General features: G+C 30.9%; 1 protein-coding gene across 3 annotated transcripts in view; it reads left to right on the top strand.

The window, feature by feature from the left end:
• The window catches only part of Fs(2)Ket (Importin subunit beta Fs(2)Ket), a 77,179-nt gene that overhangs the window by 21,278 nt on the left and 37,373 nt on the right, over positions 1-18,528 (top strand). For all 3 annotated transcript variants that reach the window (XM_075356199.1, XM_075356202.1, XM_075356200.1), the window contains exons 5-9: positions 2,160-2,312; positions 6,382-6,531; positions 9,734-9,946; positions 12,746-12,917; positions 15,832-16,223. In XM_075356199.1, coding sequence (XP_075212314.1) covers positions 2,160-2,312; positions 6,382-6,531; positions 9,734-9,946; positions 12,746-12,917; positions 15,832-16,223 — 1,080 coding nt within the window. The remainder of the gene's footprint in view (positions 1-2,159; positions 2,313-6,381; positions 6,532-9,733; positions 9,947-12,745; positions 12,918-15,831; positions 16,224-18,528) is intronic.

Raw genomic sequence — 18,528 nt, forward strand, 5'->3', positions numbered from 1 at the left:
AAATATTTTTCATAGCTACTTAATTGTTACTACAGACTTAGGAAAAAGATTAAGCTAGTACTAATTCTTTTATAAGGTGGGTAATAAAATATCACAGTTTGTTCGGTAACGTGAGGATTTTTTCCTGATCCACCAGTTTGTAATTTTTAACTAGGAAGGTAATAAGAATATAAGTTATATATGTCTGTATATATATATATATATATATATTTTTTTTTTTTTCAAATTCAAGCTTTAAGTCAGATTATTTTATAATATTTCCAGTGGCTTAGTACTCTTCTTCTACCATATATACATAATAAAATACTGCTGATAAATAAACGAGCAGATTTATTAATTGCAATTATGCTTTAAGATGTGGTGCAATATAAAAACCAATTTTGCAGTCACATTTCACACCAGCATTTCAATTTTTAAAGTTCTTGAAGTTAATTTAAAAACTAATGAGAGAATTATAAAGATAGTATCTTGGTTGTTGATCGTACGGAGTGGGCAGGAAGTCCCGTTACTCTAATAAATCCATCTTAATTGAGCTCTACTGCTGTCAGTTCTCGCTGCTGATATTGCTCACTGCTACTGGAAATGATAGGGAGGATAAGCTGTGGTGTGGTGGGAATCTTCTGGTGTGTTCCATTCGTAGTGGGATGACTTTACTTGTAAAGTGTGGAATGATGGCGGATATGAGTGCGTTCACTGTCAAAGAGCGTTTGTTAGCTTGTGTGTGGATCTATGAACATCCACTTACTGGTAAAACATTTGAGAACATTATGAATGACATGTTGTTTGGTTGGGAAATCATCACAATCACAGCAAAAGTTACTGACATGGAAGAAGAAGGCTTTTGCAACTGGAAGTGTCAGTGATTCACCACATGGAAAACTGAGCACTTGAGGTGACTTTTGCTGCTGTGGAGGCATTGATTCAATAATTACAGATTAAATGAATGCACAAATATTCTGCATAGTTAAACATTCCAAGATAGGCAATGCCAGATCATATGCAGAAGGACTTGAAAGTTAAATGTTTTCATCCAGCCATGGTTAATGGGTTGACTGAAATGACCTTGATAGACTTGTTTATGCATGTCAATAATTGCATGATTGCTTTCTGAGAGCAAAGTATAAAAAGAACTTCAAGTTCTCACATGAGTGTGGGATTTATTGAAGCTCTCATAACCAAAATGTATTTTCTGGGTGAAAGACTCCTCACTTTTTTGAGGAAATCGATCCCCCCATTTGCCTCATGTTATGATTTGGGGTGGGATGACAGCTGAATATCTCCTTGGTCCTTATTTTTTTGATGGCACAGGTTAATCAACATGGTTATCTGAGAATGATCGATGAGTGGTTGCTTTCAAAATTAATGGTAAAAGGAATGACTGACATTATGTTACAGCAAGATGGTGCTGTAGCGCATTTTGTTTTGAATGTCTGTAGACGCCTCAATAAAATTTTTCCAAATCACTAGATTGCATCTGGATCAGAAGAGTTAACCAGCTCCATTGCCTTGGCCAGCAAGAATCCCTGACTTTATCACAAGTAACAATGCACTCTTTAGGTTTTATAAAAGAAGAGATCTGAAAATGCAGATATGTCAACAATGAGAAGCTCAGAGATGCTGTTCAGTCAATATTTGAAATAATCATCGCCTGTGATATGTTGTTGTGGATGAACAACCAGATATGAAGGCACATAAGATATTTTAGATCCATAGAAGGTTAAGCTTGAACTATTATCCTAATAATTTCATAACTAGCATAAATTATAAAACTGAAGTCTTATGTTCTGATCTGGGCTGATTTTGATACATAACACTTTCTTCTCTGTACAGATTGATTTGAATTCTAAAATGAGTGAAATATTGTCAAGTCATTCTCATGTAAGGAATAATTGCACTTTGTGCAAGTCAAGAATGATCTCCCTTTGCATGGTTTGCAAAGGGAGATCATTTAAATTAAACTCTAATAAATTGAACTTAAAATTAAGATAATTGTAAATATACCTTTGAAAAGAACATTCACAGCAGATGGCTGAGATTTGTTGACTTCAAAGCTTAAATTTGTTTTGAGTAAAAAGATTTCTACATCAAATATGTTGTACCTACGTGAAAGTGAGTAATTTTTCTAAATAATTTTATAAACTGTTTTTATGTTGTTGCAGGAACAAGAAGTACTTGTTGCTCAGTCGAATCAAATTTTGACGGCTATTATTCATGGGATGCGACAGTCTGAATCTAGTAATCATGTTCGTCTAGCTGCTACTACAGCACTTCTAAATTCTTTAGAGTTCACTAGAGCAAATTTTGAAAAAGATGTAAGTATACTGTCATTTTAGTGAATTAAGAAAAAATTTTTTTTGTAGTTTCATTTGTAAAACCAATGGATTTATGTCTAAGATATCATTTTAAATTTATTTTTAATTTATATTTTCATGAAATAAGATTATTTTAACTTAACGTTTAATATTAAGCAAAAACCCAAAGTTATAAAGTCACCCACTCAACTATTTTACATTTTTGTCTTTTTTTATCTTATACAGTGAACCTGATACAGAAACTTCTACTTCTGAGATTTCCAATGAGGGCCTGACACTTTTGCATTGAAATACCTCTATTCTGGGTACAATTAAACCTTTTTGTCTTTAGATTTCGTTTTTGAAATTTTGTAAATTTTTACCTCTAACTGGGATTGTTTAGCTTAACAGCATGTATAAGTAAGACAATTATTAATAGTTTGTCATTTTGAATATTGGTCTGAACAGGCTTGTTTATAAACTTATTTGAATTTCTTCCAAACGCATTAATTTTGCATTGCTGTAAGGTTTTGTATGATAAACAAGTGAATAAAAGTGCTCAAAATGTTGAAATGAAAGTTAATCATTGTCAGCTGCAGATAAACTGCTTGTTTATGATAGTGGAAAATCACTGACGAGCTGCGTACAGAGTTTAATGTACCTGTGTACTCTCTACAGAATAATTCAAAATAAGGAGAAAATTTGTTCTCAGTGTGCTGAAGGGAAAGAAAACTAAAATGAATTTGATCAGCAGAGTATCCTGAACTTGAAAGATGTCTCTCAACATGGATGAAGCAGGTACATAATAAAAAAATTTCAATAAGCAGTCCAATGATTAAAGAGAAGGCTCAAGAATTTACTATTAGGCTTACACACTGCTAATTTTTATTGAGTAACGGCTGATCAGAGGGCTTTAAGAACAGGAACAATACAGTTTTCAAAAATATTTGTGCAGAAAGCAATTCTGTGGACAACGGCATATGTAATCAGCAGGTTGAAGACCTTCCAGCCCTTTTGCATGATTATTCCCCTGATAACATCTTCAATAACGATGAAGTGGGTTTATTCTTTAAATGTCTTCCCTATAAACTTTTACATATAAGGTCAGCTTTGTTATAATCGGAAATTTGGCAAAGATCGGATCACTGTACTTTTGTGTGCCAATGTGTCAGGAACTGAAAAGCTGCCACTTCTTTTAATTGGGAAATCTAACAATCCAAGATGCTTCAAAGGTATCAGAACTTTACCTGTTAATTATCAAAATAACAAAGGCCTGGATGACATTGGATATCTTCACAGATTGGTTATTTGCCAATAATTGCATAGTCCACAATAATATGCCTGGTCTAGATCACATTAAACTATTGTATTGACCTGCTAATACAACAAATAAATTGAGCGAATGGATCGAGGCATTATCAATAACTTCAATGTTTACTATAGAAAACAAGGCATACAATTTGTTCTAAAATCTATAGAAGAGAATAATAGCTCTGAAATCAATATCCTCCAGGCCATGAGATTTACGAGAAAAGCTTTGTTTTCTGTTAGAAAATCCACCATTGGAAATTGTTTAAAAAAAACTGATTCAAGGTGACAAATTTTTGAACGTGAAGGCTTAAGAGGAAGAGAGAAAACTGTTGGAATGGGACCAGATTATTAGCACCGAAAATGACCAGCTACCAGTATTTGAGGATTTTGTGCATATCTATGACAAATGTTTCGGAGAAGCTAACTGAAGATGATATTCTTTCTGCATGCTCTTCCTCCTGTTTGGAAATAGAAAAGAGGAGGAGAGTTCTGAGAAGTGTTCAGAAAGAGTATAACGTGTGACATAGATATGCATTCTTATTGAACAATTTTACCTCTATAAATGAAAAAGGTTCATTTTGACTTCTTTTAGTAGGACCATCAGTAAATGAGACAACTGTAATTTTAAACCTGGGAATTTGGGAAACTGGGTAAATGGAAAACCTCTTTGAGAAAAAATTATAAGTACCTTGAGATCCCAGTAATCCAGGTTTCACTGTCTTCATTCAGCATTTGTGAGATTTAGTTACTGTTAATTTTAGGAAATCAGAACTTCTATAGAACAAAAAGAATAATAAAAAATAAGCATTCAGTAAAATCATTATTACATATCGTTGTTGAATTCAGTTGTACAGTAGTTATAATTACAAAGAATTCAGTTGTACAGTAGTTATAATTACAAAAAATGTGTTTTGAAAATGTTACAATGATCCAACAAAAGTGATATTTAATATCAATTATTCTGCAAGATGTAAAATGCTTCTAAATAATCGGAAGATTTTCTTTAATTTGTGTATGTTTTTGAGCATATCTGAAGTTTTTGTTTGAGGTTATTTTCTCAAACATTTAACGGTGATTAAAGAGTGAGGTTATAATTATAATTTAAGTAAGTTATAATTTGAATAAGTTATAATTTAGGATTTAAAAAAATAATTTTATGAAGAAAATAGCTTGTGATAAAGATCAGATGGAAAATATACAAATACAGTTTTGGAATTTTAAGTTTGGTGGGATTATTAGCTGTTGGTGGTCAAAATGGTCATTTACACCAAACTCACAAATGATATATTTGACCCCTGTTTAGAGACTACAATGCTGCAGTAATGGGTGAGATAATACCAGCACAAAAATTCTGAGCTGATAGTCATTATTATGTAGCTATTGTTTTTGTGGGTGTTTTTATAGAATATTATAATCTTGACCTCATATCACTCCCTCAGTTAGATATTGTGGCATAAATTTCCAGTTTTGTTTGAACTCCAAAATATGACACACATAGCTTTCTCAATTTCAATAATATCTCTCAAGAACATTTCATAAGATAGATATGAAGTTTTTTTTTACTTTTGAAAAGAACACAAAATTTTGAATTGTTTGGTATAAAGATTTCAGTTTTATGAACAACTTAGGATGCTATTTTACAAGGTGTGTGTGATGCATTTAACCATATTGCACATAATAACTATAATTAGCCATTTTATGAGTTCTTTTATATTCAATTTAAATTGAAAAAGACATGCGTTTTGTAGTAAAGAAAAAGTTACTAAAGAACTTGTTATTCTTCATGCTTTTGAAGTAAAAGCTGATCAAATTAATCCTTCTAATCCACTTCAGGATAACTACTAGTTGTTAAGTATAATATTATTTTTAATTGCTGTTTCATTAGAAACAAAGAAGTAATTTTATGGTGATGTAAGGATTTTGTTGAAAGAAAACATTTTACAGTTCATGTAATTATTTGAACTAAGCCGTTCTCACCTTATGGATACTTTGCTTAAAAGTGTGATAAGTAAGAGTGGTTTATAAAAAGTGTTGAGTTTGTAAGAGTCTTAGAAGTTTGCTGAAGAAAATTCCATAAAAGCATAATTAACTATAATATATCTAATCCCCATTTCATAAAAAAACACATACACATACCATAGAAAACTAACCAACCACTAAAACAGAACAGAAAAACCTAAAAACATTAATACCCCAGTAGTAGTAGATTTTTGCAGGATCCTGCTTCATCAGTTTGTACATAATTGGTACACAAAATATTTATATGGATGTAACGACCACAAAATTTGTAATAACAAAATTCCACTGTCATTACTGAAATGATGTAGATTTATATGTATATTTTTATACATACATCACACATGTGTGTTCAAAATCATTGTTGCCAGCTGCTATAACTTTCTATGTCTTTGTTAAAATTTTGGAAATACTTTTGTTTAAATTTATTCAGTATATTCCTTTTTTTGTTATAACAAGTTTCAAAATTTTAAAATTATTTTTACAATCAGTAATATTATGCCACATTGCAGTAAATGGTCGACCACATTACACACCTCTTTTTCTGTTTCTGTAAGCATTGTAATATTCCCATAAAAAATCTTTCTTTAAAAGTCTTATTAGTTTTATCAGCATAAATAAGAGTGCTGTAGCCATCATATATTTATTTTTAGACGAATAAACCTCATTTTACATTAACAATAATGGTTATTGTCAATCTTTATTATGGTAATAAAGATTGATTTTCTTTATTAAGAAAGATAACAAAAATTTTTTTTTTCAGTCTGAAAGAAATTATATTATGGAAGTAGTTTGTGAAGCAACGCAATCCACAGATACCCAGGTTAGAGTGGCTGCACTTCAGTGTTTAGTCAGAATTATGACCCTGTACTACCAATACATGGAACCGTATATGGGTCAAGCTCTTTTCCCAGTAAGTAATGTATTATTTTTAATTTAGAATTATCATAAATGAAGATATTTATTACAAGTAGTGCTGATTTCTTTGGTTATTAGTCGTTTTACTATATGCAGTTCTTTTTATAAGTATTTGCATTAGTACACCTGTGAGTATTATACTGTATTCACAAATCATGTTCATTTAATAAAAATGGTCTTCTGTTTTGTTTTAATTTTAGTGATTGTAGTTTTGTTCATAGTGGTTGTTTAATAGTCATTTCAATTAATATTGGTTATTAACTATTTGTTTGGTTTGAATGGATGCAAATTGTATCGTCTTTTCATAAATTCAGAAGTAATTGCTTTTATGAAATTGATTACTATGTTAAGAATTGAAAATTGTTTTATAACATAGTAAAATCTCGAAAATAGAGCAGTTAGAAATACCTCTATTATTCGGATATAACAGGGGGAAGTGTCCCCCCAATAAAAATATAAGTTTTTTAAATAGAATTTTTACTTTTGAAAGTAGATTTGAAGTAGTAAAAATTCTGATTCTGTAGTACTTTTTCTCATCACATCCGCTAGTTAACCGGACCACTGCATTCCGAAGGAATATGCAGAAGTAATGGTACATGGAAACATTAGTGTACTTCTATAAGGCTTAAAAAAAACTCTTATCTGCCAGAAATTATTAAAACATAGGGAAGTTGAAATATGATTTTAGTCTGAATTGTGCATTCTGAGTCTGAAGTCGTGAGTTCAGATATAAAATGTTGCAGAATCAGAAAGCATTTTCAGTAGAAGATAAACTGAAAAATATGGATTAGAAAAAACTGGGACACCAAAGGAAGTTATTCTAAGAGTGTGGCTTCCCAGAGGGAAAAATTAGGTAGAGGGTGATTGAAAGAGAAAACTGGAAATATAAACTTAGAAATGTTGTGGACACAATTGAAAATGAAATTGGACTGCAGAGAAAAAAACTAATTAGGCAAAGGTGCCCTCTACATGGGGGTTTTTCTAGTAAAATGAAGTTAAGTGGTATCATTATCTCTATTGGTCATCAGAGCTCAAGCTGTGATGTTCTATAAAGATTTATGTTGGTCTGATGATTTTAATGCATCTGATGGGGTGGAAATCTTATCAGGTATAAGTAAAAAAGTCAGCATTGAGGAAGAAGCTCGGTCAGTGACAGTGAAACTGCAGAATGTTTTCCTCAAGAATTGAACAAAGATATGATTAATAACAATTTAAACAAACATAAAGTGTCCAATTTCGATGAAACTATGGAACATTATTCAATTGCTCAAAAACTGGATGTGAGGAACACTGTTCATAAATCAGGAATAAAAATAAACAAGGGCAGAGTGACTCTGCAGTAAATGAACCAGGAAGTCTTAAATCAGAAACTTAAATCTGTCTACACAGGGAAAAGTTGTGCAAGGTGTTTTAAGCATGTTAACATGGCTTCACTGTTTTTCTTGTACAGACATAAAAAAATGCATGAATGACTAGTGAAATTTTTTCAAAGTATTGTTCAATGAGGACTGTATTGCGTCAGTAAGGAAACATCTGCGGTCACTTAAAAAGAGAAGAGGTATCCTTATTCTTGACCACTTTTCAGCACATCCACATGCTGATGTACTACAGTCACAAGATGGAAATGGTTATGTTCACGCCAAAAAAAAAATACAGCATTGACCCAGCCATTGAATCAGTTTATTATAAGGGCATTTAATGCACATACTGCTATGAACTGCTTAGTGCTCTAGTGAACTGTGATGAGGAAATTGAAACTTTCTTTAAATCCTTAATCTGAAAACAGTTGCGTCAGTAGGTTTTGCATGGGCAAGCATTAATCTGGCTATAATTCAAAACTGCCAGAAGAAATGCTCAGTTGCAAAATTCAGGAGCAGTGACATCCAGTGTGCAACTGTTCTGCATTGTGAAATGATGATTGATTTGAAGACTGGATAATTTTGTCCACAACAAAAACGACAATGAATAAGATAATATAATGACAGTGGTGAAAATTATGTAAAGATGGAAGAAGAGATTGTGGATGTTTGTGATAAATCACATTAACATGGTGAATATGTGAATGGAGTGGTAAAATGAATTGAACAAGATTCATTTCCTCCATTAGCTACAATCATGTAGTACTTGAAGAAAAATGCATTAGTCTGTTGCTTGACAGACTAATGCAGACAAATTTTTTTTTAAAGTTGCAAAATTAGGTTAGTATAAATGTGTAGTGTAATGTAAGTTTAGATCAGTCACAGGAATGGAATAAATAGAATAACTAGTGAGTAATTTTTAAAATACTGTATTAAAGTATTTTTAGAAAATTACTGTATTATAAATATAATACTGTAATTTATTAGTGCGTGAATGTTACCCTCCATCTCCACAGGATCGATTTTTGTCACGTAAGATTTTGATATATTGCTGTAAGAATAATGTGTGGGGGAAAAGCAAGTTCCATGTTCCACGACAGTGTTTTATTGGGCTTCTTACTTAGAAATATAATAGTGATTTTTTTTTTACTGCCATTTATTTAACAAAGAATTGTGAAAGTTGGTCACATAAAAGTTTATTTTACTATTTGTATAATGGACATCTGTGTGGTGCTGCATGTATGTTACTGGTATTAGTTACCTTAGTCAAAAATTATTTCGGACCAAAATTATGTTCTAACCAAATCAAAATTATGAGTACTGACCAATATTTTGGGTGAAAAGTAAATATTTTAGTCTTCCCCTTGTTCTTATCTCTTTTGTGATAAGTTGTTTTATTTGTTTGCTGCATTTTCAAGATAAATTTACCAAAGGGATAAGGGTACGCTAAACGTATATGATGTATGTGTGTTATAAATAAGTCTTGATTTAATCTGTGTTCATTAGGTAGATATGAAATGTAAGTGTACTTTTATCATTTAAATAATTCAATTTTTAGAGTAGGAATTTAATAAATGCACCTGGACTAATATAGTTGCTGCTCTAAATACAAATATCAATTTGATGAAAATTACTGATCTAGAATAAAATCTACATTAGTTAACCATTTTTTGTGATGTTATTCAACAAGTCTGTATAAATATTTACAATTATCTGGTAACTATTGTATAGGTCTGATAAAGATTTGATTAATTTTATGAAGAATCTTCCTTAGTGTTAATCTTTCTGTTTAATGTCAATTATTGTATTTATTAGAAACCATTTGAACTTTATTTTCAGATTACTCTAGAAGCTATGAAATCAGATATAGATGAAGTTGCACTTCAGGGTATTGAATTCTGGTCTAATGTAAGTGATGAAGAAGTTGATTTGGCGATTGAAGAAACTGAAGCATCTGAAATTGGACGACCTCCACAGCGTACATCACGGTTCTATGCAAAGGGTGCTTTACAGTATTTGGTGCCAGTTCTTATGGAAAAATTGACTAAACAGGTACTTTCATGAATCTGAACATTTTGTGATAGTTTGATGAAGTGTGTTCTTACTTTTGTTACTTATGTTCTTCATACTTTTCATCACACTGCCGTACCTGTGTTTTCTACTGGGTTTATTAATGAATACTGATAACATTGTGTACTAGTGATTACAAAAACTTATAAATATGAAAATGATATTAAAAAAAAGTAACTTTTTATTTATAATGTTTATTAAAATGTCAGTTTACAAAGTGGCCTATAGCTCTTTTCATATGAACGTAAATAGCATGATACCTTAGTATTACATGCAATGATAAAGGAAACCAAAAAGGCATATAACCAATATCTATTAGTAAGGGATTTGGTTACAATTTGTGAAAAAAAGATTAAAATGAAAGGTATTAGTTAAATCCTGATAAATATTATATATAAAGTAAAAGAAAACAAAAATATGTCATATTTCTGGATAGAGAACAGGCTGGCTTTACCCAGTAAGCATCTTGGCAATTAATTTGGCTTTATATACAATTTTTGGGTAATATCTAGATCCTGAATAGTCTCACAGACAGTGCTGTAACTCCACTAAGTTATAAATAAATAGCAGGTAATTAATAAATAACTGCCTTACCAGCTACCACAAGATGTAACAGATGCAATTAGGGCAGTTGATAACTAGTTTTAAGGATAGAATTCCAGTTCAAGAATAGAAGTGGAAGGGGATGATCAACCACAGTGGGACTGCATCCGATCTGGATAGTTTGTTTTTAAAATCATTAAACTACCCAGGAAAAAGTTTTATTGGTAATCTTTTGTCACCATCTGTTCATGCACTTCTAGGTGCTGCACATCTTTGTCTAACTCTTGCTACCAGGAGATCTTAATGGCAATCATTAAGACATTTCCCTAAGCAATTGTCAGCATCAGATACTTTGAGTCTACTGCATACTCCATTAGCTTTTTTTAATAATTGAGTTTTCATTTAAAAAAAAATTCAACTTATGTTCATAGCGTTAAATCAATTAAATCGTGTGCTGAATTTATCCTAAAAGACTCTAGTATATGTATATTTCAGAATATATTGTTTATTAGCAAAGCTTCATTTTTATTTTATCATGATCTCTGATTCTTAAGTAGATTTGCTGATATAAATTAGAAAATAGTATATTATTACTTAACAGTAAGCCTCATTAATTTTGAGCAGAATTTAACAAATACATCTCTATAGTGAAAATGGATTAGTAAAATAAAAAGTAAAAACAAACCAAAATTCTTAAAAGATTGTGGAAAGTAATTAAATTTGATTTATAAATGTCAAATAGTAAAGCAAATTAGTAATTAAATTTAGTATCAAGAGTAATCGCGATGCAAAACCTGGGTTACTGAAAATAGTGGATTTTATCAGGTGGGAAGGGAGACGCCAACCTTCGCATAACAAACTCCTCTATATCTGACACGGTACTGTACTGAAGCTTTATATGTACATGAACGCTTACACTTGTCTGTGTGTTGAATCACCACAAACTGAATGTCATTGCGTTGTATCAAGGGAACTACATACTGTACTCCATATACAATTTTATAAATGTACATAGAATAAGAATTTGTTTTAATTTAACCAGTCACAGTACAGTAGTGCACGTTTCTGTTAACTGCACAAGCATATTGATAGTGTCACTATTACTGCAAATTTTGTGAGCAGGCTATTGAATGTAGTTTTTATTGTGTGTTCACTAATGGCTACCCAAAACAAAAACATGTAGTGTGTTGGTTGCTACAGTAGCATCATATGCCTTCGAAGCACATGACTAGTGTTAAAGGAGAAGTTACCAATTGAAGGAGGAGAAAGTTAAAAAATTGAAAAATCCTGAGAAGCAACGGTGAACAAGAAATGGAGAAGATGAAAAATTCAGTCAAATGAGGGATGGCTTCACAGGTGGAAGAAGCGCTACAGAACTTGACAGGTTACTATTGTTTGGGACTTATTCATCTGATGATGCTGCTGTGAACTAATATGTGGTAAAGTTTAAAAAGGTTGTTGGGGATAACAATCTGAAACTTAACTAACTGTACAATATAGATGAGACAAGGTTACAAAATGCTCCTGAAAAAAATTTGCCAGTATATTTGAAAATTTTACTGGTACAAAATTGGCAAACGATAAAGTTACATCTGCTTTCATTCAACCAAGTCCAGGATGTCGAGTTAAAAATAAAAAAAATTAAAAATGTTTTCTGTTTACACTAAATCTGTTTTTGACTTGCATTTCTTTTTTATTATGCTTATTGGCCATAACTGAGATATAATTAATAGTGTTTTTTTTTAAACCTTGATACAGTAATATAGTACTGTACAGAATATGAACTGTACTTTGCTTTTATTATAAATTTTTTATTTTAAACAAATTATCAATGTTTTATTTTGTTGTTATATCGGTGTGGTATTGTGACTTTATATTGTTTCTCTTCAATAATGATAATTAAATATTTCTCTCAATAACATCATGTAAGTAAAGTTAAATATGTCTACCTTTATTTATAGTTCTTTAGTATGTTATAATACATCCTTTTTTTAATCTTCACGTTTTAATTATGATTTTTTACTGCTTGCAGTATCAGACCTTTTTTTGCTCTGACCATTGTTTGGTCTGTGGGTGATGGATAAACGGAGTTCTACTGTTTATTGTTTTTTGGTAAATGTATGTAATGTAAAACTTCATCTCTTGTTTGATACTGATTTGTTTGTATGATGTTATAAACAAGATTATGTATGGTAGTTTATATTGCAGACTAAAATGGTAACAACCTTTTCTTTACAGGAAGAATTTGATAATGAAGATGACTGGAATCCAAGTAAATCTGCTGGTGTCTGTCTAATGTTGTTGGCTACTTGCTGTGAAGACAGTATTGTTCCATATGTTCTTCCATTTGTCAAACATAACATAAAGAACTCGGATTGGCGTTACAGAGATGCTGCTCTTATGGCTTTTGGTTAGTTATTTTTAGATTAGTTTTTAACTGAACGTAAGACAATGTTGTATTTGTGATTTTTAATTCCATTTACAAAGAGGCTGTTCCTAAGTAACTATCAGTAGTGCTCTTATTTCGATGCATTGCTATTTAGTGATCTGATAATGAGTAGGCATATTGTTCAACTAATTAACTGGTGATAGAGCAGGCTGTGAGGTAGTTTGTGAAGAATTCTGTACTATATGTGTTTGAAAAAATACATTAATTTAACCAAACAGATCTATTTTACAAGTAAGTTACATTTTACCAAGCATCTAGTTGCAAATTTTCAATCAATTGATCATCTGTTCTATTATCAGCATTTAGGGACCTAGATTAAGCAGATTTGTTGTTTGTTCAAGTGGTTGGTCAGAATGCAGTGGATAGATGTTTTTGGAATGATCAATGATTCAAGAGTTTAAATTGACAGGTGTATTATCTTGAATAATTGCAGTCATGGTTTAAATGTTTACCTCAGTAATCGTCATTGATAGATGGCCATCATACGGGGTTACTGCAGATTACTATTAACAAATGCAAAATGTCAATGAAATATTGTCCTCTTAAACATTCTTTATAAGCATCCTTCATCTTATCATGTTCCGTAAACCATGTCGAACACTACATCAAAACTCACAATGTGTTTTGTTTTTATATCCATACCCACATGATTAATTAATATTAGAGTGTAAAATTCAACACATTATTCATACTGCTGCTGAATGTAGTCTGAATGAAACATCTGGTGCCTTGTTATAGTTTTGTTTTTCTTTTAACCTCTGGGACCACCTTTAGGTATTGCTTCAAAGTATGAGATGAATGACTTGTTGCATGCATGAAAATGCCATTCCTGGCTGGGATTCAAACCCTTGTTATAGTTATACGACTTTATAGTTATAGCTACATGACTTGAATTACACAGCTACACGTTTTTGTCAGTTAACCTTGTCATATTGTTCAGAAATATATAACGCACTGCTGATAGTCGTTTCGGGACAGTTTGCACAGTATTGGTAGAAGCTTTTAATTCATGGTGAGAGTTCCATTTACATTTGTAAACATTTTTTTCACATTGAGTAAAAGTAAGTTATGACAATAAATTATCTGTAAGAGGTTTATTATTAGATAATAGAAAAAAATGACAAGAGTAATGGATAGATTTTTTCTCCTTAGACAGTTTACAAAACGTTTGTTTTGTAAACAAACATTTTGTAATTATGGTTATACAGAATTCCAACAGACAAACAGAAATGTACATGTGAAATAAATCAAAGTATTTTCCATCCTTCATCTTATGTTGCTATACTAACGATTTATTTTTGTAATTAGAAAATTCATGTATTTAAAACAGTATTCTAAAATGAGATTTTCTAAACACATTCCGAAGTCAGTATTCTAAACATCACATTGTTTTTGGAATGTATTGTAAGTGAAACATCGTGATTGTGCCATGTTCTAATAATGTATGGGTTAATGATGTTTTAATGGCTGCTCTGTGAAGCGATTGGCACTTCTATTTTTAGTCTTAAATAAAATGCTTCCAACTCTTTTTTTTTTCTTTTTTTTAGACATTTGGAAGTTATGTGACATTGTGATGAATAGTGCATTTTTCCCATTTTAATCTTTCAAACAGAATTCCAATGCTAAACATTTTTTTCTTACTTTGATATATCTGTACTAGCACAGTTAATAATTTACTGAATATTTGCTTTTATACAATAGATTTATAATCAAAGAGTAAATTTTGTATTATTGGAAATTTCTTATGAGAAATTGATTTTAGTTTAAGTTGGTCGATTTGATTATTTATTATTCAAAAGGTGTCAAAAGTAATGACTTATGCAGTTTGTCACTTGAATGAGAGTTCACTTTGAAATATAAACTTTTAAACAATTAACAAAATAAGACTCCCTGAAAATTTCTCTTAAGCATTGGTAATTCTGCTATTTTCATGAAGATTAAACATGTTTAGTATTAATGAAGATATTGTTTTTACATATAGTAAAGACACTAGAGAATTGTTAGACATTCATCATCTGCATCGTACTATTTTTGTGCTGCAGAACATTGACTAGTCATCTTTTATGTCCTTTCTCTATTTATTTTTAAATAACTTTCTTCACCTCTGTTCTTTCTTTTCATATTTTACCACAATTATTCATTTGTGATTATTATCTAGATCATAGTATTGGGTCAGACATTTTCTTGAATAATTTTTTTTTAAATTGCCAAAACTGTACTAGCCTACTATATCTGTACTCCATTGGTTTCTAAAATTGTAAATTTTCTGTGTGTTCCCAACTTGTTTTTTCAGGAGGTCAGCTCTTGTATTCTGTCTTTTTGTTATTGTCCATGTCTGAACCATTTAAATATCTTAAAAATGTTTTCTTTTATATCTCATAACTAGCTCTTATTTTGGTGTAGAATAATAGTGATAATTATAATAAAAGAAATGAGTACATTTATTTCAAAGGAAGATATATTTTTTTCATCAGTGCATTGAAAAATATTTAATAGAAACCATTTAGTGATTATGTTAGGATATCCAGAACAGAGTTAGGTTTTTTGGATGAATTAAGAAAAAAAGTCGGTGTTTTCTTTAATGGACATTTTTTTAATACAATATCTGCTGTTATGATCAGTAAGCCAATAGTGTGCAGGAGAAATGACCTTTCATTGTTACACTTGTAGTGTATTACAACCACTATCAAGTACAACACAATTTTTTTTTTTCTTTGTTTACATCCTTCAGTATCCATGTTGCTACTCTAGAGATGTTTCAGTTGTTATTGTAATGGAAGTTATTTCCCGAACCTCCTTTTTTATTGCTTACATTTGGTACATTATTATGTTTTATTTAATTCCAGATTAATTTATATTTATTATTTTTTTAAAGGTTCAATCCTTAGTGGATTAGAAAATGGTACACTGAAGCCATTAGTGGAGCAAGCAATGCCAACATTAATAGAATTGATGTATGATAGCAGTGTGGCTGTAAGGGATACTGTTGCATGGACATTTGGTAGAATATGTGAGATAATTCCAGATGCTGCGATTAGCCCAGCTTATCTAAAACCTCTATTAGAGTCATTAGTTAATGGACTTAAAGCAGAACCAAGAGTTGCAGCTAATGTTTGCTGGGCATTTACTGGTCTTGCAGAGGCAGCATATGAAACTGCTGAAGGAGGAGATGACCAGAATCAGCCTGAAACATATTGCTTATCAGAATATTTTGAATTTATTGTACAGCGTTTATTAGAAACAACAGACAGGCAAGATGGCGCACAGGTATTTGTCATTCTTACTGGTATTTTTAATTAAGCATTTGATTTATAATTGACATTTTTGAACATAAATTTAAAAATAAAAAAAATGCCTTAAAAGTAGGTCTGAAAATGGTTTTACAGTTGTTAGTTATATCTGCTGAAATCACCAAATCTTTACTATGAGATAATATTAATACCATATAACAGACTGTAGGTACCAACTGTGGTACAAGTGTTGGGTAGTAAATGTTATTTGACCTGAACCTTCAAAATAGAGTCAAAGATCTGTATTTCCATTTCTTACAAAATTTTAAAGAACTTTCAGAAAGTTTTTATATTTCAACTTCTCCATAAATTTAAAAGAAGCAACAAAGTATTTGTATAGAATTTAATTTTTGAACAGGTTGGTGTAATTAAAGTTGATAAAAACAAATATTTGAGAAATTATCAATTTTTACTAAAATAAAGAATTATCCTAATTTTAAACTTAAAAAAAAATCAACACTGTTAATTCTTAATTTGAAGATAATGTAGTTCAGCATACCTTAAATGCTCAAAGGTACTCTGTTGTTGATATCAAAAGAACTATTTTATTTTATCACATTTATTTAACAAATACATTAAGGCCCTATGGATACAGTGTTAAATCATTACTGTTTGATTTGCATTCATTTTGACCAGCGAGCTGGAATTATATGATTCTTAGACAATGAGATTGTCATTAAAAACATTGGTGGATTGGTTTCTCAATCGTTCCTGTAATTCTGACAATGAATTTGAAAATGAGAAATTGACAGAAAATTCTCAAGTGTCTATATATTTAGAGGCCTGGACTACCTACAAAATTCATCTGTTTGTTATAAGCCAGATTTGTATGTACACATAAAAAAAAAGAAAATGGCAAAATAAAAATCCATAGAAATTACCTATTTTATTACATTTTTGAACAAGTTTATTTCAGTAAATAAAAAATGAGAAACAAATCAATATGTAAACGAAACAACCTACGCTCTATCACCAGAATAAAATTGGATTTTACACTATTTTACTTATCTTTTACAACTATTTTACACATCTCTAATGAAAAGGCCTATCCTAACTTGACAAGGATTTTTTTTTTAATAATCACATTTTATGAACTTAAATGTGTTAACAATTATTCCTTTAGAAATCTGTGTAAAATGATCTAATCCTTTCAAAACCCCTAGAAAATGGCCCTTTATTATCTTATGCTGAAATCCTATACAAAACAATCAAAAAACCATAATTTTATCTGAAAAGGTATTGGAAATAATAAAACAAAAAGGATAAATGTAAAAACAAACTGTATTTCAACTTGTTTTAACAAAATAGTTAGTGTTATTGTTTGGAAGGGGAGACTATTTTCATGAAAATGAGTGCTTGAATAAGGCTTCTTTCTCACTAAAATCTAAATAATGAGATTTGTTTCTTCTTGGTTTTTTTATAATGTTGTGGAAATGAGACTACTTCATGTTATCATTGAGGAGATTATACTTGAATGATTCGGTGAGCTTTATTATGGTGAAATCTTTCCAAAAACCTTTGCATCTCACTTGAATTTGCACACATTTCATGAATTGTGGATCTAGTAACATCTTTCATTTATTCATCAGTCTCTGAAAATAATATCTCCTTTATTATTGTTTTTTGCTGCTCATTAAGAAGCTGTTTCAGTTCTTCCATAGTGAGTTTATTGCTTGGTCTTCCAATTATTATAAAGTTCTAATCCAATCCTGTTGCCTGTGAATACATTATCATCATCAATATCAACAGACTCAGTCCCATAGTCCTCGTCAGTGCCAGATACACAGTCAGGCCACAATTTCCTCCAGGTTGATTTCATAGTTCTGTGAGTCACTAGCACAAATATTTTGAACACCTTTGAAGCAATTCCTTGATGTACAGTTTCTTAAAATTTGAAATGATTGGTGGTTCATGGGCTGAATTAGAAGTCATGTTAGGGGGCAGAGACTTCACTGTGATAAAACCAAACTCCTCAATCAACTCAGTCTTGCAAGCCTGAAGGATGAGCAGGTATTTCAAGAATATTATCTCAAGAAGGTATTTCTGTGGAGGCATTTACTCATGCTTTGAGTAAAAGCTTCATGGATCTACTTAAACAGTTGCCTGATTTCAAGCCACTTTTTATTAGCTCTCCACATTACAGAGTTTACTTTCATTATATTATTTTTCTTAAGCACCCTTGGATTTTCAGAGGTAGACAGTATATGGTTTGACCTGGAAGACCCCACTTTCGTTTTAGTAATGAGGCAGATGGTCCTTCATTGGCTTGTCCGGGAAAGTCT

The sequence above is a fragment of the Lycorma delicatula genome, chromosome 2 (assembly GCF_047948215.1).
Source record: "Lycorma delicatula isolate Av1 chromosome 2, ASM4794821v1, whole genome shotgun sequence".
NCBI classification, from domain to species: domain Eukaryota; kingdom Metazoa; phylum Arthropoda; class Insecta; order Hemiptera; family Fulgoridae; genus Lycorma; species Lycorma delicatula.